This window comes from Cyprinodon tularosa, unplaced genomic scaffold (assembly GCF_016077235.1).
Source record: "Cyprinodon tularosa strain WSP-4 unplaced genomic scaffold, ASM1607723v1 ctg290, whole genome shotgun sequence".
Taxonomy (NCBI): Eukaryota; Metazoa; Chordata; class Actinopteri; order Cyprinodontiformes; family Cyprinodontidae; genus Cyprinodon; species Cyprinodon tularosa.
The window spans coordinates 1,558,127-1,580,822 of record NW_024038997.1 but is presented as its reverse complement, the minus strand read 5'-3'; the positions used below and the strand labels follow the sequence as shown (position 1 = coordinate 1,580,822).

General features: G+C 38.9%; 1 protein-coding gene across 3 annotated transcripts in view; it reads right to left on the bottom strand.

Moving 5' to 3' along the window:
- Positions 1–3,560: 3,560 nt before the first annotated feature.
- Positions 3,561–22,696, bottom strand: part of LOC119787247 (receptor-type tyrosine-protein phosphatase beta-like) — a 47,376-nt gene continuing 28,240 nt past the window's right edge. For 2 of the 3 annotated variants that reach the window (XM_038290997.1, XM_038290999.1), the window contains 23 exons: positions 22,188–22,451; positions 16,918–17,181; positions 16,554–16,817; positions 15,949–16,206; positions 15,113–15,382; positions 14,626–14,889; positions 14,272–14,538; positions 13,370–13,660; positions 12,867–13,145; positions 12,631–12,780; positions 12,081–12,354; positions 11,692–11,804; positions 11,459–11,564; positions 11,184–11,261; positions 9,777–9,794; positions 9,611–9,692; positions 9,092–9,182; positions 8,941–9,017; positions 6,235–6,369; positions 6,025–6,147; positions 5,766–5,929; positions 5,263–5,398; positions 3,561–4,261 (listed from right to left, as the gene is read on the bottom strand). In XM_038290997.1, coding sequence (XP_038146925.1) covers positions 4,160–4,261; positions 5,263–5,398; positions 5,766–5,929; positions 6,025–6,147; positions 6,235–6,369; positions 8,941–9,017; positions 9,092–9,182; positions 9,611–9,692; positions 9,777–9,794; positions 11,184–11,261; positions 11,459–11,564; positions 11,692–11,804; positions 12,081–12,354; positions 12,631–12,780; positions 12,867–13,145; positions 13,370–13,660; positions 14,272–14,538; positions 14,626–14,889; positions 15,113–15,382; positions 15,949–16,206; positions 16,554–16,817; positions 16,918–17,181; positions 22,188–22,451 — 4,070 coding nt within the window. In that variant the 3' untranslated portion in view covers positions 3,561–4,159. The remainder of the gene's footprint in view (positions 4,262–5,262; positions 5,399–5,765; positions 5,930–6,024; positions 6,148–6,234; positions 6,370–8,940; positions 9,018–9,091; positions 9,183–9,610; positions 9,693–9,776; positions 9,795–11,183; positions 11,262–11,458; positions 11,565–11,691; positions 11,805–12,080; positions 12,355–12,630; positions 12,781–12,866; positions 13,146–13,369; positions 13,661–14,271; positions 14,539–14,625; positions 14,890–15,112; positions 15,383–15,948; positions 16,207–16,553; positions 16,818–16,917; positions 17,182–22,187; positions 22,452–22,696) is intronic. The other variant, XM_038290998.1, reaches the window with a different exon arrangement.

The following is a 22,696-nucleotide window of genomic DNA, read 5'->3' as shown; positions in this document are numbered from 1 at the left end:
GCGCATGCGCAGAAGGGAAAGTAAGGGCCTAGGACTAAACAGAATTTACTCATAGCAATGACTCACGATAACCTCACAATAACACAAAACTGACACCATAAATCTCAGCACGCAATCAATATCCCACATTAGATTTATGATATTGCAAACAGAGTTAATAATACAACTGAATAATACTGGACACAGACATAAAAAACACAAAAGTCACAATGATAAAAAGAAACAATAATGCACAACATGGTCATAATAATTTACAAAGTCACAATAACCTACAAAACTCACCATAACAAACAACATACTTATTATGGAAGTGAGGCAAACCTTGAAATACTGTCACAAAAAGACTATCTTAAGATATTTCACCGAACATTATACACACCTGATGTGCTGTGCTTTAGTATATTATACTATATGTTTTGCTGCATTTAACTTATTAGGTTTTGCATGCTATAGTTCCATTACTTGTTACTACTCTGCAGTTTCCTTTAGTGTGTTTACAGTAGCTTTGCAGTGTTTTAAATTTGGCAAACTTGTTGCAGTGTATTTGTGCTATTACACCATTGTTGCAGTGCTGTTTCAGTAAAACTGCAAAGTGATATTGTTTGTTTGCAATGTGGTACATTGACAAGATATTTAGTGGAAAGGCAACAACATATTTGCTGCAAAGGTGGAGCTATTGCATTGTTGTTCCCTTTAATTCTCAAAAGGTCTTTTATTGTTAAATAATGTAATTAGGATCGTTTTTGTCTCTACAGCTGTAACATAGATGCAGCTGTTGTTTAAACTAATGTCATACTTTCATACTTTGTTTTAAATGTTGTTAAAGCTACAGTGTGTAATTTTCAGCGACATCTAACGTCCAGACTGCAGACTGCAGCAACATGAACGTCTCCCCCCCACCGCTTCTCCCCCCCAACAGTACGGCGAGCGTTACGGGAAAAATGTCTTCCACGACGTCGGAATCACCTACCTTCTCAAGTGATGAGGTTTGTTTACATAGATAATTTTACAGATAGTATTTCATTAGTCTGTGTAGGGTATAGATTTCATGTAGACTTTAGATAATAAATATACCCGTTATTTTTTCTACGTCGTTGTGACGTTTTTGTGAGCTGCTTTGCATGGTGATATAAACAGACAAAGTAATTGTAGTCATTAGTTTAACAGCGAGATTGTGTTCGCTGGAAGAATATATATTCCCCGTTTACAGAGTCCAAGTCTTGTTTGTGGCACGGGGGTTACAAGGCGAGGAAGAGGGAGAGGAAGAGGGTGACGGCAGAGAGGCCGCGGTGGGCGTGCAGCTAGGGCCAGGCGAGGGAGGGGTGCCAGCGGGGTGACTAGAGCAGAGGAGGAAAGGCTTGAAGATCTCCAAAGGAGCCGGAGAGAAGTAACCGAGGTATATATCCAGAAAATTATTTTACAGAAAATTACTAAATCATTACCTGTGAAACGTCAGGGACGTTGCTGAATAAGTATAGTGGAGAGTAACAGCATCATCACGCAGCATGTTATTGTTTTAGACGGGTCTGAGCATCCTGTACTCCAAAAACTGCAGTGATATTAGACAATTGTGTGTGTAGGATTAATTACCTGTCCAAGAGAAAACTGGCAACTTGAGCGTCACTTTGAAAACCTTTTTCCTCCATCAGTGACTTCCATCGTGTAAATGCCGTGCCAATGTTGATCCGTGTTTTTTGTCGTTTCTTGTCACGCTTGCGTATATTCTCGTCGTGTTTCCGCTTCTTAGATGACGGGGGTTCGGTGTCTGCCGCTTTTCGTTGTGATACAGAGTAGGCATGATCCTCCATTCGTCTGATGTTTGGCCACACAGTGCCAAACAGTTTGCAAAGTCACTCACGCCTGCCGCCTTGTTCACCTTTCTTGTTACTGAGGCGCAGTATACCTGCTTCTTCTTCTTCTTTGGTTTCAGGCAGACTAAACGCTTCTCAGGCATAATACTGCCATCTACTGTTCAGTACCGTCTCAGTTAATCTCTCTCAACTTGCCGTAGTTATTTTCGAGCGTAATGGGAGATCTCGCAATCGCTAGTTTGTTGCCTCTGCGCTTGCCGTAGCGCAAAGATGTCTGCCTCCATGGCTGCGAGACCCGCTCCTAGGTAATTATAAATAACGAATTCTAAGGCAACGCAAATATTATGGTTAAAAGGCTGAGCTCATAGGTGATGATAAATAACATAGTTATGTATAATATATTAAATTTCTGACTTTATATCCCTGTAATTATTACACACTGTAGCTTCAAAGAGTTTTTGCATTTTTTCATGCAACTTTATCAAAGTTTTGTCATCTTAAATATTGTTTGTTTCTTTTTGGTGTGTTGAATAACTACCAAAGCATAGTTAAAACCGTCAGAGAAATATTAAGTTAGTGTTGCTGAAGTTTAACAGTGTTGTTGAAGGGTTCCAAAGTAGTGGTTAGGGTGTTGTTGCAGCATTTAAAAACAAAAATCCTGCATTGTCCCACAGCAAGGAAATTCAAGTGTGTTAGTGACAAAGCGGACAGGTTAACACATTACTGAAAAAGCACTAAATGAAAAACAGGTTTAAAAAAATTTGTATAAAACATAAAAGAAAGCTAGAGTAGTTACAAAATTGCACTCTTAGATTAAGCTAAGTTTGCAACAGTCGAGGGACTCTAAAACCGCAGACACCTGATGGAGCGTGAGAAAAAGAGCAACTGAAAACTGAGCTAGACACTGTGCAAACAATAGCATGAATTTAAAGACACTTACCAAGCTTGTTTTGAGCAGTGGTAGCACTCCTCTGTGCATCTATGGAGCAGCATTCCATAATTGAAGAGAACCTCCAGCTCTTCAACAACTTCATGCACTCGGTGGGAGACACCGTCCAACACTAATTATTTTTGTTTTGAAATTGCGGTTGGATAATTTCAGAGCCTATATAGAAAACCTTTTGCTGTAGTTTTTTTTTTTTTGTAAACTACTGTGTAATTTCAATGTTGATTTAAAATCATTAGAGATCTGTTGTATCATTTTTGCTCTGCCGTTGCAGTGTTTTTCAGTGTTGTCAAAGGTGCATCATCTTTAGTGCACTGTTAGAGTACTGTTAAAGGAATTTTTGTACTGTTGATGCGGTATTGTAATTGTTCTATTAAAGTGTTGTTATAAGGTTGAAGCTTATGGAGTTTACATGTTCTCCCAGTGTGAGCGTGGGTTCTTTCCAGGTACTCTGGCTTCTTAGGCCAAAAACATTTCTGACAGATAAATTGCGGCCTCTAAATTGTCTCAAAGTGTTAATGCATGTTTTTTTTATCTTTGTTCCCGCACTGGCAGCTGGTCCAGGGTGTACTATGCCTCTTGCCCATAGACTGCTGGAGATAGACACCAGCCCCCTGTGACCCTGACAGATGAGCAGCAGAAGGTGTGTGTATGGATGGACAGATGAAATACTTTTTCCAGTGTTTAACAGCATTGTGAGGAGTTAGAAAAAGTTCTTAGGAGTGTTTTTGATTCGGAGTTACATATGAATATTTCTTTGGTGGCAGAAAGTTTTAATCAATTTTGATCAATAACAACAGAAATCAGGTATTTGTACACGTGCTGCATGTTTAATGAGCTGTTCACACACAGGTATTGTTAGGTAGAGGTACAGGCTTGGAATTCGGTACAGAACTTGCACAGGTACAGATTTGGCTACAAGCAGATCTCCAGGTACAGGTTAAGGTAGAAGAAGATGAACAGTTAACATACAGGTACTGTTGTTCATCTGTATACATATATTTAACGAGGAGCTCAGTCTGCTATTGATAGAATACATTTTCAGCAGTGGAGTGTGCACCTGTGATCAGAGCTGATTGAAATATTCAGTCTCCTGAGGTTGTTTCATCGCGAGCTTCATCGTGACACAGAAACACAGTGTACAGCCACAGACGCACTCTAAATCCCGTTACATAAATTATAATAATTCTTCAGAATAAAATATGGACACTGATAGAAAAATAAAAGGTTGTGTTTTCTTTTTTTTCTTTTTTTTTGTTAAGCTCAACAGTCACTTTGCAGGCAGTACAATCACAGTATCTCTGTGGGGAAGGATTAAGACTCCTGATTAGGGACTCTTCTGATGGTTGTTGATAATTCACAGCACGATTGCAGGCTCACTCACCTCTCTGCCTGCTGGGATTCACATTCTTGGAACAGTGTGGATGAGGCTTTCCTGCTCACTGCGCAGCTTTCGGGCTCTGAGAACATCACGAATGCACTGATGCAGGTACAGGTACTGACCCTGGTGGAAGAGGAGGGATCTGTTAACGACAATCTGAATACAATTCCCCTTCAAAATACCAGAACAGAGCTTGGGGTGTCATAGGGCTACTGGAGTTAGAAAGAGAAAAGGTGATCAGTAATAGCTTCTTTGTTTTTAAACCTTTTCCTGAAAAAACAAGCTAACTTTTTATCATCTATTGATTTAAACCAGGGAAAATATCTAAAACTCAAAGAACAGAACAGAGGCCCCTGAAGAATGGCGTATAGATCATTTGAGTAGGGTACTCACGCAATCTCCTTAGGACTGTAGACCCTGAACAATCTTACCAGAAAGCCCTGAATTAACTGTAGGGTGCTATCATGAATTACTGTGGATCCGACAGAATTAAATCAGTCACGCTTTTATTATCCATCCATCCTTCAAGTTTTGAAGCTATACTCTCTATTTTCTAGACCTCAATGAGGGTTTTAAACATGGGTGGATTGCAGCAAATTTGGAGAAGCTAATCCCCGCGTGAAGAACATCCTATTGCTGCTACATTCTTCTTGGCATGGATAATAAATCTGCACTTAGATGCTCATGTGTCACCCTACAGCCACCTTCCTAGATGCTTGGGGATCTAAACTTTACGCAGGATTGAAGTGCCAAGTTTAATCTATTAAAGGGCAGTTTAGAGTCTGCAGGATTTCCTCAGTAGTAAGTGGAGATGACCCATGATTTACCATTCTAAAAAAACTTCATCAAACTTGCATGAAGTTTGACTCTTTCAGATTGACCAAGATAAAGTTGGTGTCATTAAGCACTAGAGAAAAAGTATATATGTAAATGTATGAAAGCCAAGAGTAGTTTTAAAGCTATATCCCCACCCACTAAAAACCTGTTAAGCCTCCTTTTCCTCTTTTTTCATTTTCTATTTAATTTAAATACCAAATTCGTACTGATAGAAAACATCTGACAGCTCCTTAACAGGACAGCTCCATCATAATGACGGCATTAATCCCAGAATGCATCAGACCCACCTCAGTCTGCACCATGTGTGATCGGTGGAGACGCAGGTCGAAGACAACGCCGTATATGTCCGCTGTGTCTCTTGTGTCGAGCTGCTGCAGTACTCGATCCAGGACGATGAAGGTTCCAGTTCGGCCGACACCAGCACTAAAATTAATTCAGCTGACTCAGTTACGGTAAGAATGGTAAAAACATAAACATGTCAGTCTAATTATAGGTGTTAGTCATTAGACCCATTAGGGGTCTAATCACATGGGTCTAATGACTAACCTGGGCTGCTTTGCTTTGAAGATTTGGTAAAAACTGTAGCCTATTTCTTAGCAACTACAATTTCCTCTATGACTCTCAAATAAAATCTATTTATCAGCATATTTCATCAGTAAAGAGAATTCACTAAACCATCTTTAAAAGGCTACAACAAAAAACATTTATAGTCATTTAATAGCTTCAAATCAAAATAATTTACTTCAGGTCAAATCGTAGATTTTTGGTAAAGTTGCTCTTCAGGTATTACCTGCAGTGGACCACGGTGGGACCAGAACCGGGGGTCCTGTTGACATAGTCCCGGACGGTTCGAACAAACTGGATGAGTGACTGTGTGCTCTCTGGTACTCCATGATCGGGCCACACTGTGTAATGAAACTGCCGAACAAGGCGGATGAAGCTCAGCTGCTGCTCCTAAACACACAGGAACTTTAAGTCAACACCTAAATTCGCTCAGTGAGGGAGAGTGAACATATTGTTCTAGCTGGTTTAGTGATCAGGAAACATACACTACAGATTCTGAACTCTCTGATTGTCCATTCGGGCAGAACCGACTCTGACAGCATTTGAACTATGAGGTCTCCATAGTAGAGAGGATCCTGATCAAACGGCCAGTAGTGATCGCACTTTACCTAGATGGAGAAGTAAGATGGGTTCAGGGGATATTTTCAGAAACTTTAAAACTCTATACCATAGGCGTTGGGTCACATTGTACTTACCCTGCCCTTCTCCACACACTGAGTGACCATGACCACATTATGGACATTCTGTTCCCATACCATCTTCCAGAAGTCATCCTTTGTTCCAGGGAGAGGACCCTGTGTAGCGATGTACTCCCGACGGAAATTGTTGCCCTAAATAATATACAGCAAACCAGAACACAATTCTTGTGAAACATGCTCACATGAGAACATCTTTGACAATAGATTAGTGAAAATCATTCTGCTGCATTGTTTTAACAGTCTGACTGATGAACAAATTCAAGTTCATGTTTGAACCTCAGAGATGATCATGCTGGTCCACTGTTCTCACCATTTTCAGGCTGTGATCTAGAGTGCGATTCAGAGTTCTGCCATAAAGTCAGTCTAAGCTTAGGTCCAAGTAACAACCAGTACAAATCACACCAAAACCAAATTTGCAATAAGAAAACCGCTGTTCAAGCTGAAAAAAAATCAAAGCTGTTCCAAACAGATTAAATACATATAACTACCAGTCTACTCACAAAATGTCCACACATAAAACACAAGATTTAACACAATCTAAACCCAAGTCACAGTCCAAAAATAATGCCACAACCAGTGTAATCCAAGTAAGAAAACCACTTGAAATTCCACCAAAGCCAGTACACACACAACCAGTACAGAAGTAGGTCAAACAAAAATGATAGTTAAACTGGTCAAAATCAAGGTCCAAGCTGATGCCTCAAAAGGCTCAAATTTTACACCATAAAGCCAAGCAAATTTTTCATGTCCAAAAGTGGTTAATAACTACTCCCAACAAATTTAATCCCTTACACCACAGCCAGTCCTTTCTTAAAAGCATGAGTATAAACTAAATTCAAACCAAAGTCTAAATCACATTGTATTGTATTGTAGAGCTAATGCCACTGCTAGAATAAACCCAGTCAATCCCACCAAAGCCAAGATACAACAGTAGAGAAGTAAATCTCATAATCCAAAAAATGGTTGAAATCCAAGTTCAAACTAAAGTCTTAAAGCCAGGGGCGTTGCTAGGCACAAAGCTTTACTGGGGCACTGGCCCCCTACCGCATATGCCCCTCCTGCCATACACAAATACAGACAAGCACACTGCCCAACCCTGATACATTCCAACCAAAATTACCAGTTGAGATATTAATAACTGTAAGAGCATATTTGTTTTAACAAACATGAACATTTTCAACATTGCAGCTATAAAAAATAAGACATTACCAACTTTAAAAATTAAACGTTTCCTTATACACATTCTGAAGTAATCATTAATTTCTAGGTTTCAGAGTTTTAGTTCGGGGGAAATGTTAACTCATCCTGAACTAAGTTCAGGATGAGTTAATTTTTTGAGCATTAAAGTGTACCTCCTATTTATCATTTTTGCAAAGCAGTCAATCACTTGACTGTGACTCAGCTTAGAAAGTTCTTCCTTTTCAACTGATAAAATAGCAAGATGATGGAGCCTGTCTTGTCCCATTGTGCACCTCAGCCAAGTGTGGAACCTTCTCAACACACTGAATGACCTTTCATAACTACAGCTTTTGACTGGGATTGTGAGGGAGATCTGGATGACCTGTGTTAGTCTTGGGAATATGATGTTATCAAGCAAGTTGAAAACACACTGCATATCCTTGATGACAAGGCTTTCTTTTTCAATCATAAAAAGCTTTCAAACCATTTTGAATTAAACAAACGTTTTTTTTACTCCAAATTTGTGCTGGGGATAGTGGGATAACTTCACTTGTTTAGGACCATCATGCTTTCCCCCTAAGTCACTAATGTCCCCTTCTTGTTTTTGGAGGCTGGTTGTTGCTCCCTCATCACCTTCATGGTCCTGTATCTCCTGTCTCTCACCTGTCTCTTGCCTGTCAGTCTCGCCTCATCCTCCCTTTCCTACTCCAGCACCTTCATTCTCATCCTCTACAGCAAACATTAAAAAACGTAAATCTATAATTATGAAAATATCTATCATATTGCTTATAACGTCCCTAATGTAACTGCTTAGCTTAAATCACTAATTCATCACGGGACCTTACCTCCCTCTCTCTCATCTTGTTTTACTGCTTCCCTGTCTCTGCTTCGTGTGAGGAATTTCCTGATATCCATCTACAAACCAATGCAGTCATTTTCAGTTAGTAGCCTATAAATCATGTGGTTTCACTGGGAAAATAATAAAATTGACAGGTAAGAAACGTTACCAGAACTAAAAATGCGTCGCGGCCGCACAGTGTCCCATCCAAAACAGTTGAGAGCAGTGTGTTAGTTTACCTGCAGTTCATGCAGTGACATGCGCTGACGTGGGGGCGCTAATTCATCCTCAATTTGGAGTTAACAACACACTTGCTGCGCGTTGGAATTATCTAAATTGATGCATTAAAAAATTTAATACTGTTGCAAATATTCATGAGATTTATACTGGGGCACAGCTCATTTATACTGGGGCACGTGCCCCAGTAAATGGGGTCTGGCGACGCCGATGCTTAAAGCCCAACACTGAGTTAATAATCATGGCAAGGAAAAATTGAATCAATATAGACAAATATGAGGCATTTGCTTTAAACCTACCCCAGAATGAGTCTAAAAGTTTAAATCAAACACTGAACCAGTACAAAACACAGTCAAACCAAGAAAAGAACAACAACACATCTTAACTCAAATCGAAAGTCTTTACTGGAAGTCTAACATTTGTATGAGTCAGAGAGATTGGTGTCTTACTGGAATGTAGCTGGCATTGATGTAGTCTGAACAGGGATCATCATCCATGTAGGTCAGCTTTACCCTTGTAGAGTCATCTGAAGACAGAAATAACAGAAATAGTGAGATGAAGACACAGATGTGAGTGTGAGCTGAAGGAGATGTCACATACAGGGCAGAATGTTGTTGTATCGGTTCTTCCCTCGGTTCTCTGGCAGCAGAGCCGAGTCCAGTGGTTGATTATGGCCAACGTCCTTTAAGTCCTGTTGAGAAAAGTAAAGGAACAAAGGCACATTGTTAGCAACTGACATGTGGATTATTTTTCAGTTACAAACAAATCTTGAACAAAGACCCATCTAAGTGAACCGGGGGTCATACTTTAGGGTGGTTCTGTTTGATCTAGCCAACCCTAACAATACAACCTCTCTAGTTTAACAAGGTCTGACTGCGGATCTGTGCATTCTGAGGTAAATTAAATAACCAATCACAATCATTCATTTCAATCAACCCTTTTTCTAACAAGATAAACAAACATCTCTGTTACATTAAACCCAAACTGCTCTGCAGCTCAACAGGTTGCAATCAATCAAAGAAAGGTGAACCCAGAGTTACCTGCTCAGACTCAGACTTCAATTGGTTCTTAAAGAAAAAAAAAATCAGGTTCTGATTGACTGAGAGGGAGATGGCTTACCTCATACTCCTCAGATAGGAGATAGCTTGAGTCAGCCAGCAGTTTATTGTAGTGAGATTCAAAATTCATGATCTTGATGGGGCTGAAAAAACAAACAAACTTTAAACTGCAAAGAGAAAATTATAAGAAATTTTAAGACAAAATCAAAGAAATCTGAATGTCTCACCTGGAAATTCTCCGGCTGCTGGGGACCAAGAGGAAAATGTATTAGAATTCAACAGATATCTGATCATTAATAATACGATATAGACATTAGCAAATGTATTCTTATTATTTTAATATACAAAATAGTGTTGCACCGATACCGATACCAGTATCGGACAGGGCCCCGATACTGCACTAAAATGGTGGTATCAGTATTGGAGAGTACTGACAAATAGGGCACCGAAACTGTTTTGAGAGCCATTAAGAGGTAAGCCGTTCCAGGTAGGCAATAAAAAGTTCTACAGGATTCACTTTGTATTAGGTTTTTTCCTGCTTCACAAAGGTAGGCAGCAGCTTGACAAAGCAATGATGGAAATTATATTACATCAAGGTAGTATGCAGTTCTTCATATACACACACATCAATTTCAAAAAGATGGTATTGGTATGGTATCGGTATCGGCCAATACTGCACAGCCAGGTATCGGGGCCAAAAAATGGCATTGGAGCAACACTAATATAAAGTGGCTGCCATGATTAAGTTTTTCAACGTAATTTCCACCTGATAAAAAACTTTGTGTTAGAAAGAATTTTTAGATGAGAAAAGCTAGATGACATAGCAGGAGGGCGAAAACAATTAATGGGATTAATTGTTATTCATCAATAATTGAAATAATTGTCAACTAATTTAATAATTGATTAATAGTTAACTGGAGTATGGAGACTCTAAAACATGCATTTAGCTGACAGAGCAACTCACATAGAGCAGTAATTATAGCAACTGCCAACATGTTCTATCTAGAACTCCTCAAGTGGAAATGTTTGAGTTTCACCCGCTTTGATTTCATAAAAAGTCTTCTTTAAAGAATCTTTGGCTATCTTATTATTAATCGGAAAAATAATCAACAGATTAACTAATTTGCAAAATAACTGTTAGATGTAGCCCTACATAGGAGCATTGGCACACTATATTATTTTCTTTCAATTAATTTTAATCTAATATTAGAATCACGTCAATATGATTGACACATTTATTTCATTTATTCCACTCATCTGGAGTATTAATGCTGTTCAAATAAAACATTTTCTTCTTAATAGATAATAATATAGAATATGATTACAACCTTTACGGTAATCAGTACATTTTATGTAATATTTCAAATTCTAAATCACAAAATAAAAATCACCAATTTCAAGGGTTTAAGAAATGACCAGCAGCCAGACAATTGTCTCAGTTAAGGGATTAAACACATTGTTATGTAAATTGTAATTCTTTAAGTGCAGAATGTATTTCTTAATTTGTACTCTCCATATTGTCTTTGGTTCCAATGTTTTCACTGCACTAACATCTAGTGGCTGTAGATGGAACTGCATTCTGTTTTGGTTAAAACAATGTTATCACTTAAAGTGACTTGGTGATTGATTCTTACCCTCTGACTCCCATTTGGACTCCTGCTGTCGACCTTTCTCTCCTTAATCCTCTTCTTACTGCAGGTCTCTCCTCCACCCTGATGACAACATAAAAAAACTTTTTATTTTCGGTAAACCTTAGCGGTTGTTAAGATCTGCTACACAGGTATCATATTCTATATTGATGTAAGTTTTTCTGGTATGCTATAGTATGATGTATCATCTGGTGTTTCTGTCATATGTTGCTATCATTTACCTTGTGAACCCCCACTCACTTGTGTCTACAAATACTCACAAGTTGCGAGCCTTGTGCCTGCAAATGAGTAGAGCAGTGATGGCAACAATCATCATTATGAGGAAGAGTCCGGCACTGATACCTTCGATGACACCACTCAGGGGTTCTGCAGGAGAGAGAAAAACAAAATGCATGCAGCTACTAAGCCTATTATATACATCTCCACTTGTTTCTTTTTCTACCTGAGTTTAGGAGGTTGTATAATGCAAGTAATTTATAGGATATGCCATTACCTGTCTCTGTGACAATAGGCAGGGACAAGAATGTGTCGGTGAACAAAGGAGACGATAATTTTGAGTTAGTAGCTTCTTCATCAAACAGCTGAGTGAAAGCTCGGATGCTGATCCTGAGAAAAGGAAAATAGATAGGCCTGAAGGGTTTCTTATTTCTGGAGGATTAATGATCCTGAATTTTTCCAGTTCAACCTAAATCATTAACAGTCCACTAGAAATTTTATAGTCGAACTAAATCAAAGAGTTAGATTTTTTGACACAGTAGAATCGATTCAAAAATAATTGTCAGTAACCTTAAATTTTTTTCAAGACAAACCAAACCTGTTTCAGCACCTAATTCATTAATTTCTTTGAAAAAAATAATAGCCTGTTTTATATGTGTTTAGTACCTGTAAGATGTCTTTGACTTTAGAGGTCCATCACAGAAGTGGCTGAGGTCTCTGATTGCCTCTCCATGATTCAGATCTGTGCGGTCACAGGGACCCCCCAGAAAGTCTGTACCAGACCCTAGGCTGACATTATAGAGCTGGTTGCTACTGTCTGGGCCATCTGAGCAGAGGCTGGGAAAGTAGTTGGTCTGGTAAGACTTTACTGAGCTGTTGTATCTGTAGTCCAGATAGGAGGGCAGAGGGTGGTGCTGGTCTGGCTGCATGTCATTGACACCTACACGGACAGGTTTCAGGTTGAAGGTAGATTCTGATGTTAGTAAAGCTTAAGAGTAGGACTGATAAGATATAAGACAAAACCTTTATAGTACTTATCATAGTCTTAACAACTGACTCAAGCAATCACTACCAGAATTCTGTTCAGAGACTGGTTAGTTCAGTTACCAGACAGTGATGCAAATAAAATATTTATGATGGAGAAGAAGGAAACTCTTAAGGTTATTTAAGCCCCTTTTGGTCTTGGAAGTGGTTTTAGGACTTTGATCCTGCTCACCTTCAGATTCAGTCACAACCACAGCGAAGAACTTCACTGCTCCATTAATATCACTGAACCAGCTACAATTAAACTGGAATATGATTGAGGACCTGGTGACCATAGTGGACTTGTCACTGACCCGGGTAGTCAGGGGCGGCAGGGGAGGACCTATAAGAACCAAAATTTAAAAAAAGATCAGATTAACTCATCTAGCATGTCTCTGGAGGACAATGTCAAACTTTGTTCTTTCTCACGATCGATCATGGTGATTACGCTTTCCTCTGCCTCCTCACTGGTCGTTCCGTCAGATATGACCTTCACAGAGATTGTGTAACGTTTGTGGGGTTCCAGCTGAGTGATGACATAACTGGTGGAATCTCGACTTGTACGCCTTGAATAGACTAGGTTGTGAGTGTCCTGGTGAAGACATTCAATGGTGTAGGAGTCATAGTCGGCTCGTGGAGGTCCCCAAGAGCAGGAGATTGATGTAGAACTCTGAGGTCGACAGTGGAGGTTGTGGACCCGTTCTGGCTCTGCGGAGGTAAATCAGATAAGATGACACTTCATAGTTGTTTATAAAAGGGACTCTGTTACCTAGTAATCTAAAAATCTGCCTTGCACTTCTCATTGTTTTCCTCACATAGATCTCCCTTTGAATAAAATACAAATTTTACATTCCTGATGCATGAATAAATCCAAATTACTTGCAACTTCAAGACCAGTATTTGAAAAACAAAAGTAATATACTGCCACTTACTTGTTCGAATGCTCTTTTGTATGGGAGTGCTGTAGGTGGCTGTGGTGGCTTGGTCCGTGGCCCCACTGACAGTTCGGAGGCTGAAGGAGTAAAGACGTCCAGGGAACATTCCCTTCAGGATTCGGCTTCCAGACGTTTGGCTGTGGTACGGATTAATGACAGACAGCTGGTCCTTGGGAGTCCACTGCAGGTCGAAGTTATCATAGTCAGAACCTACTGGACCATTCCAGGTGATCTCCAGGGATGTGTTGGTGACTCCCCCGAACAGGAAGGAGGAAGGGGGGTTGGGAGCTGGAGGGAAGGTCGATCAGACACAAATTGTTACATTTCTTGCTGTGTTTGATCTTGTGCAAAATACTTCGAAGTGAAGGAAGAAAGAAGTTGGTTAAAACTATTATTATTTTCTGGGACAGGCCCATGCTTTCTCAAAACCTGGCTGAATAGGTAATGCAAAAAGGGGATACTAAGTTCCAGCTGCCAGTCAAAGTTTCTTTAGATTAACATAACTGAAGTGTAGCCAGAAATAATCAAGTAAAAATAAATGAGGCACTGTTTGTAAGTAAAAATGATTCAGTGTTGTTAAATGTGGATGTTTTAGGAATTGATAATGTAAAAAGCTGTAAGATGTAAAATTCAACAGGCCAAAACGTACTAAATAACTAATAAAATAAAGCTAATCCAAACGGGTATAGGAAGAGCAAGAAAGTAGAGGATATGAGGGGCGGCCAGATTTAAAAATATGAGGAACATTGGATTCAGATATAACCAGTCAACAGAAAACCTCTCCTAACTAACCTGAGAAAGATTACCATAAACTGAGGCGGACCAACAACATTAAACAATACATACTATAAAACAACTTTGCTGTATAAAACTTTGTGCAATCGGTTGGTTGGACTTACCGGTACGGCCTAAAGTGCTTGCTCGGTTGCGAAGCTCTCCACTGAGACTAAATACATCAGCTTGGTACTTTCGGCCAGGCACGAGGCCTGTAAATCTGAATTCGGTCACCTCGGAGCTCAGTTGATGCTCAGCCTGCCGGGATCCATTGGGATTGTAAAGCAAGAGGATATACCCAGTAATATCACCGTCACCATGATCCCACTTGATCAACAGAGTATCAGACTGGTTTCCACTCTGAGCTTTGAGAGATGCTACAGCTGCTGGTACTGAAAAGAAAAATGTTCACTGAATTTACCTTTTGGTGATTCAACAGCACAGCTTCCCTGACTGATTGAACATTTGTCTGCTCTCACCTGTCCTAGCTAACATTGATGTGTCATTGGTCTGGTCTCCACTGTGGACCAGGATCACCAGATTGTACAGCGCTCCAGGTCTGAGACCCTGGAAGGAGCACTGCTGAATACTAGGTTGGATCCATTGACTCTCCTGCAGAGATTCATTACTTTTATACAGAAAGACTTCATAAATTTGGAAGTCTCCTTCTGGTGGTGACCACTGAAAGGATAGGCTTGTAGTTGAGCTGGTTTTGATGGACAGACCAGTAACAGACGCAGGTTCTGATTGCAAAAAAGACAGGGGAAGACACCATATAGTTAGCTTTTTTGAGTAACAAATGGTCTTAAACACAATTGAAGTTGTAATAATAGGAGGAAACTCAAACATTCGTTTTCCTTTCAATTAAACTTCCTTCTGAATATTTTGTAACATATCGGCTTAAGGTCATGGTTCATTCTCAGACAGATAAAAACCATATTGTCTGTGTAGAAGCAAAAAACATACGTGTTCGAGCTTCAGTGCTAATCCCCAGGCTGTGGAGTCCCCCGCTGGTGGTCTGCACCTGGATTCGATACTTCTTGCCCGGCGTGAGGCCATCAAACCTATACCGCGTGAATCCAACTGGCTGTGAGCCATTGGCAATAATGCTGCCTCTTTCATCCAGAACCTGGAGGATGTATCCATCAGACACACCAAGAGCTTCTTGCCAGCTCACCTGCAGACTGCATGTGCTTGGGACAGGCTCCACCTGCAGACCTGTGACTGGTAATGGGACTGTAGAGCGGGAAGGGTTTAGGCTTCATATACATTTGGTATGTAAACAATTCATATTTTTATAGGTAAATATAGGTTTATGATGAATTTATATGAGATATTTCTGCAAGCAGCATGCTGTAAATGTAGGAGAAGGAAGTGAACAAATAGGGATGAAAAGGAACAAAGGAAGGAACATTGGACACAAGGGAGGGAGATCACAGAAAGAGAACGAGGACACAAGTAAGGAACAGAAAACACAAGAAATGAATGACATTCTAGATAGTTTGATGTGAAAAAAGGAACGGAAGAAAAGGATGACCCAGGAAAGATGGAAGGAAAAGAAAGAAAGAATGCATGGATGTAAAAAATTAAGAAGGGAATTAAGGGAACACAGAAATAGAGGTAAGAAGGACAGAAAGACGACAAGAAAAAAAGACAAACAGCAAGAAGCAAAATTCAGATTAGGATAGAGAAAGTCTGAAAATACAAAATCTTTTACAAAATTGATTTCCAAAATATTGATATTTCCAGACTGTAAGAATGTTGTACAGCTCACTTGTACAGCCAATTCTGTGTGTTCTCACCTGTGCGTCCTGTGGACGTGTTGTTGTTCAGCAGTTCTCCACTTGCAGACTGCACCACAACACTGTACTGCTGACCTGGCTGTAGCCAGTCAAAGATCACCTCATTCTGGTGCTTAAGGACAGCTTGCATGGCCACTTTTCGACTCTCTCTGTACAAAAACACTGAGTATCCATCCACATCACCTGGTCCAGGCGTCCAGCTCACTTTCAGACGGCTGCTGTCACCATTAACATGGATATTCTTCACCTTACTGGGAGCTGACAGAACCAATTAAAGCACTTAGATTAAACAGAAAGCAGGAGGATTCCTATGTTTGCAGCTCTTTAACTAATTCCTCTCTAATGAACAAAACATGTTTACACACAGCTACAGTTTGCCAAACGTTGGGGTCCAGCAGTGAGAAGACTATGAGTTCACTCGCAACAGATTAAAGCAGCACTAAACCAGAACACAGCAGTATGACTGAACCAGAAGTTACAAAAACCTGCAAGTTTATTTAATAAGCACCCTAAGCCTATATCAGACAAAACACATTTAGTGGACTCAAATAGACAATTTCTTATAAATGTCTCAATGTCTTAATAAAAATCAGTATTTGTCCTACCTGTGCGACCCTCTATGAACTGGGTCTTCTGATTCGGCCCGCTGAAGGTGGACACCAAGATTTTGTAGAGTCGTCCAGGTGTGAGTGATGACAAGACACACTCCCCTACATTGCTACCCAAAGTGATGGGAGGAAAGACCTTCATGTCGCTGAACAGCAGCTGCACTTCATAGTGATCCACGTCTCCTGGAGCTGCTGACCACGTCACCCGAAGATCCTCAGTACCCCGTCCCGCCAGAGTTAGAGACCGGACCGCTGCTGGGACTGAAGCAGGGATATCACAGAAGCTGTGGTTAGTCACTGTGAAACCTGTATGTAAATACTGAGACATAACCACGATTATGGATAATGAAGAGTTACTTACAGGTTCTCCCATGGGTCGAGGCACTGGCCTCGTAAGAACCACTCCAAGTATTCACTAGTACCGTGTAGAGCCGTCCTGGTACTAGACCCGTGAACACACACTCGCTCTGAGTCTTCTGCACAGTCTTGTTCTGCAGGAAGGTGTTGTTGTGTTTGATGAACACCTGGTAGAGGTCAAAGTCTCCTGCAGCATGACGCCAGTAAACCTTCAAGTAGTCGTCCCGAGCACCATGAGTCGCGGTAGGGTTTTGGACCTTCGAAGGTTCTAATAACAAAAAAGAGATAAAAATTATAAGTCAGAATGTTGTTGACTGTGTGCATAAAAGATTGAAAGTAAGACTTTTGAAACATTTAAAGTCTTTTGAGCACGTTGAAGAGGCAATGTGCCTGAGTGTCTCAAGTGTGCTAGAATACGTTAACTGAACCAAAAAGTTAGGCTATGATCAGCTGGAAGTGACAGCATGATAATAACGGTGGGGGTAACTGAGATCACCAGTCTAAATCTTTCCTTCTGAGCTTTTGCAGAATCTAATTTAAAGCCATTAGATTACCCAGATGTCATCAAAGAAACAGGTTTTCTTCGCTGCCTGAGACTGGTTTGCATTTGGGTTCCCCTAAAGTGGATGGAGCTAAGATCAAGCTGCGCACCAGAGCTGCATCTAGAGCAGTAGCATATATATAGCCAGGGAAACATTACGGACTGCAAGCAAGGGTAAGAAATAAAAATCCTAATTCATACTATAAACAGTGCCATAATGTTTTTGGATCATATGCTACAGCATGTTACCTAAAAGAAGTTTTATTTTTTTGGCCTTATTCAAAATTCTTTTTTCTAACCTTCAACTCGGCGGTGGGAGATTTTGACTTTTTGGTACAAGTTGGTCTGCAAGAGTTGATGTAACAAAAGCTTTGGCTACAAAGCTATTCAGTATGCTACCAATGTTATCAAACTTGACCATGGAACCCCAGAACTGCTCAATACAAGGCGTGTCAATAAATAGCAGTGATCAACAACCTTGAAACTGTAGTTATGATAGCACTATGGGATGACCTGCTGAAGATAAGCTCTTTAACCAGCAAACATTGCAACAAATACGGATTAATGTATGTGCTAATCCTGTCCTGTACAGTCAACTCAGGGAGTTCATAGGAGAGGCAAGAAAGGATTTTGATGTCTGTGAAGCAGAGGCCTAAACTGTAAGTGCAACAGGGGCATACAAAGCAGACAGACAAAGGAGGCAAGTGATGAAAGGCATTTTTCGGTGAGTCAGCAGGTCAAGAGCTGCTGCCCTCAGACTACGAAGCATTCCTGATTGACTCACATTATGTCACTGCTTGTCCCAAGAATTGCAATGACCAAATTTGGAGAAGAAATTTGGTTTCCCAACTAGAAAACAGTCAATGATTATTAAATAAATCCATGCACCAGCAAAAAATTTTCCAGTTTGTATCTATGGTAAAAGGGATAAAAACATGATGGACATCAAGATCATCTTCATTGAAGAAACGATTGAAAACATACCAGAGAGGAACAGGAACAAAAAAAAAAAAAAAAAACTGCATGCCTTTGATATGTGGGCAATTGAGAATGCATTTAGAACCTCTCTGGATTTTGAAGACAATATTAAGGACTTGGCCCAATCAAAACTCAGAAGAAAGCATCTAAAAGCGTGAGTTTTTCATTTAAAAATCTAAATCTAAATAAGGAAAATGAAGATTACAATTAAATATAAAATTCCTATTAATTAAATGTATAACTTAGAGTTATACTTTCCACTGTTATGACATTAGATCTCAGAAACAAAATAAGTTCATATTTATCTTAATAAATATGAAAGGCCGATTGGGTGAGTGGGCAGCCTAGTGGTTAGGGCATAGAGCTTGGATTCCTGAGGTTCTGAATTCGAGCCCCACTCCCACAGACTGCCACTCTGGGTCTCTGAGCAAGACCCTTAACCCCCGATTGCTCTCTGATCGTCACACAGTGGCAGCCCACTGCTCCCCAAGGAGAAGGATTAAAGGCAGAGGCAAATTTCTTTAATGTGAGATCAATAAAGTTTAAATATTTATCATTATTATGAAAGGTTCATGTTGTTTGTCTTGTTCATATACTTAACCCTGTAATGCCAAATGTATCGTATTTGATACAGACAGTTTCTGAAATGTTTTGCATCTGACACCTTTTGCATACCGTAATTTAATGGTAAAAACTTTGCTCAAAATCCTATTGTACACAATCAGATATACCAATAGATAATAGCCAGTAGAAGACTACACAAAAATAATCTTGACTTATCTCATAGTAATAAATTATTAATATCAAAAATGTATTTCTGTTTTTTTTTTTAATACATATTTTGTTAAAAGGGCAAATAAGGAATTCAAACCAAAAAAAAGGAATTTTCTGTTTATTCTTGGATCAGGCTTTAAATGGTTAATCAGAGGTGTGAATATGTGCTCTAGAGGAAAGAACAATAATTTTTGTTCATCCAATTCAGTTTTCCTTGTCTTAGCAGGTCATTAAATAAATGTGGAAAATGTGTTCTTGGTTCAAACATAAGCAGAGGTGTCAAGTAACAAGTTAAAAGTACTTTGTTACTGTACTTAAGTACACTATACACTTTACTCCATTACCTATTCATCTTCCTACATCTGACTTCTACTCATTACATTTACACACAAGTATCTGTACTTTCTATTCCTTACATTTAAAACAAACTTTACTTGTTACTCTTGGCTTCAGGTTACTGCTTAAAAATATTAATTTCACGTCATGTGCGCCATCCAATGCAGGTCATTGGCTCCATCCACATCTAGTGAAAACTAGTGTAATTGGATGAGTCATATAACGCAAACACTCATTGGTTAGCTAAAAGAAATCATCAGAAGCATGCAGGTGTTCTTCAAACTGTACGTGTGAATTGTCTATGCCATGCTACAATGTCAGATTCAGAAAAAATTTTAAAATGTCTGAAAGGTCGGACACAGGCGAGAGCGTATCAGGAGACGGAAACCAACAAGACCTCCTTCATCCATGGCCCTATCTCAAAGAAATTTTTGAAAATAGTCCTAAAATTGAGCTTTCATTTCAAATAGTGAAATGTTTCTGTGATTAAATCGGCTTACACAGTACAGTGTGCAGAGAAACAATGAGAGCAGTGGAGAAAACGGCTGATCAGTCCAGACCAGAAGTGTTAAAGACTGTTGAATACCAGAAATTGAAGAGAGATGATGCTTGTCCATTAAAATACATCTTGACTTTACGATTGCAACAGTTTCTCTTACTGCATTTTTTGTTATCTTAGTAAATTTGACTTCCTATTAACTATTTAATTTAATCACCACATTTAATAATTTTTTTTGCAAAATGCAATAGCTTACACACTGTTTTTACGAAGCAATGCTGACACATCAGTGATTTACTGGACTACTGCCTTAACAATGACATGTACAACGGATAAGATAAGCATTTAACAGAGCCTTGTATTAAAGTATAAATATGGAAAAAAAAATGCTTGATAGAGTGTTTATTTGTGACTTATTTGACATATTTTGACACACAAAGAACCATATTGTCGTATCCAAAGACTACGCTATGTAAAATATTAATTAGCTTTTATAAGTAGCTTTGGTAAGTTCAAGGTTTTATGTCATAAATAACATCAATGGAGGGGGTCCAAAAATTGCAGTTTGCCTATTAAATTAATTTTATCTAATCCGGCTCTGCTTATCTGACCTCTTTTTTGTCATATTTGAAAGCATAATTTCAATATTTAGTTAAGAGACAAAATAAGAAAATACATCTTTAGTGAGGGTGCGACTTAAACCTGCCTCCACCTTGCCCTCTAATTCTTTTAATGAGCTGGTAAATAAATTATTCTAAGACCTTGGATATAACTGATTCAGTTACTGCAATTAAATTTAATGTTGCTTCTGCGAAGGAAAAGTCTCTGTGGAAAAGTGCTCCACAAGTTTGAAGTGAAAAAAGGGAATGTTAAAAAGCTAATAGCAAATACAGTTATAAATAGAAAAAACTATGCATATATAACTTATAACAAAGTAAGAGAATTTTTATTTTCTGAGATGATCAACAAAAACATGCATGATTGGCCAGACTAACAACAGGTAGCAACTAAATTCAACTCCCCCAGGACCTGCAACATATTTGTCAACTTCTTTCCTAAATAAAGCCTGATATATTGGAAGAGCAATCTGTATGACCCGATTAACTGCAGTACCAAATTTAACTCCAACTAGAAATGATCTTAATTGACAAAATTTCCAAATTTTGCAAAATAAACTAAAAAAACAAAAGAAACCAACATAGCTCTTCCTCCCACTGTCTTAATGTTTTACCAACAGCTCTGCCTGTCATAACATCTGATTTAACTTAAATAATAAACATTGTGCCACATGATAAACTATGCTGACATCTTTTAAACTTTTGTTTATAAAGCTAAAGCAAGCTTAATTCCACTATGGTTTAAACAGTAATACAACGTTAAGGTTCATATGATTTCTCAGATGCTCATTACATTTTTATACCTAATTGACTAATGACCAATAGTCATTTAATGGGAATCCTCATGTCTGCTAACTACTAGCTCAATAAAAGAAGGTTAATAATCAATTAACTAATTAACTAAAGGTCATTTATTTATGATTAAGCAAATCATTTAATGTTTTATTCACCTCTTGGATTTGAACTGTGAAATGGTTTGAACACAGTCCAATTGCTCTAAATAACTGAAAAGCTAATTTGATCACATTCCAAATTCTTCAAGGTAACATAACATATTTACCACCCCTACTGTGGTTGGCAATAAATATATTATAGCTCCACAGCATTTGTTATCATTGTAAGTATTTCTTTCAATAATTGAGGATTACCAACCAATTTTGTCTACATATGTACTTAAAAACAGTGGCCTTTCACTGTGTTACCTAATTATTTTTAATGAAGTTTGCAGTTTAACTTTCCTTTCATTTTTTATCAATAATTTTATCATAAATGTTATATAATCATCTCATCATCTTAATTATTCAATTTTTTCTCTGAAAATATTCATGTTCATCGATTATTTAATGACCTTTATGCCACTGCTATGTACCTTTCTTTTTCCATGTACAGCACTCAAACTGTCTTGCTATTGGAATGTGCTATATAAATAAACTTGCAAACTTACAAAGAGACACCCCGAATCCAAAGACAATTAGAACCAGAACAGAACCAAATCACCACATCCACAGACTCAATAAAGAGTTGCTTACGTGTTCTCTTCTGGATAAAGGTTTGGTTTTGGTAGTTTCCACTGCAGCTGGTGATGGAGATGTTGTAGATGCGTCCAGATATCAATGAACTGAAAACACACCCAGGATTGAACTTTGACACTGCCAGGGTGTGCAACGTCTTGTCTCGGTCCTTCAAGGTTACCAGATAACTGTCCACCTCTCCTGCTGCCTGATTCCAGGAGACGGTGAGGAAGTCTGTGCGACCGTTGTTACTGACCCGCACATCAGTGACCGCTGCAGGCACTGTGGAGAGAAAAGTTGAGTCAGACATGCAGGCAAAAGTTGATACTACACAGCATCCTTACTCATCCATCCCATTTCAGAGTATTGCTTTTATATTTTCTGAAAGGAAGAGATTTGTTACCAAAATTAGATAATTTTTACCTGACCAAGAAAACTGGCTGGACAACAATGTTACAGGATTAATTTCAAACAAAAGATTAGACATATGATCCTTTTCAAGCACTGAGGAAATGTTTAGAAGAAAT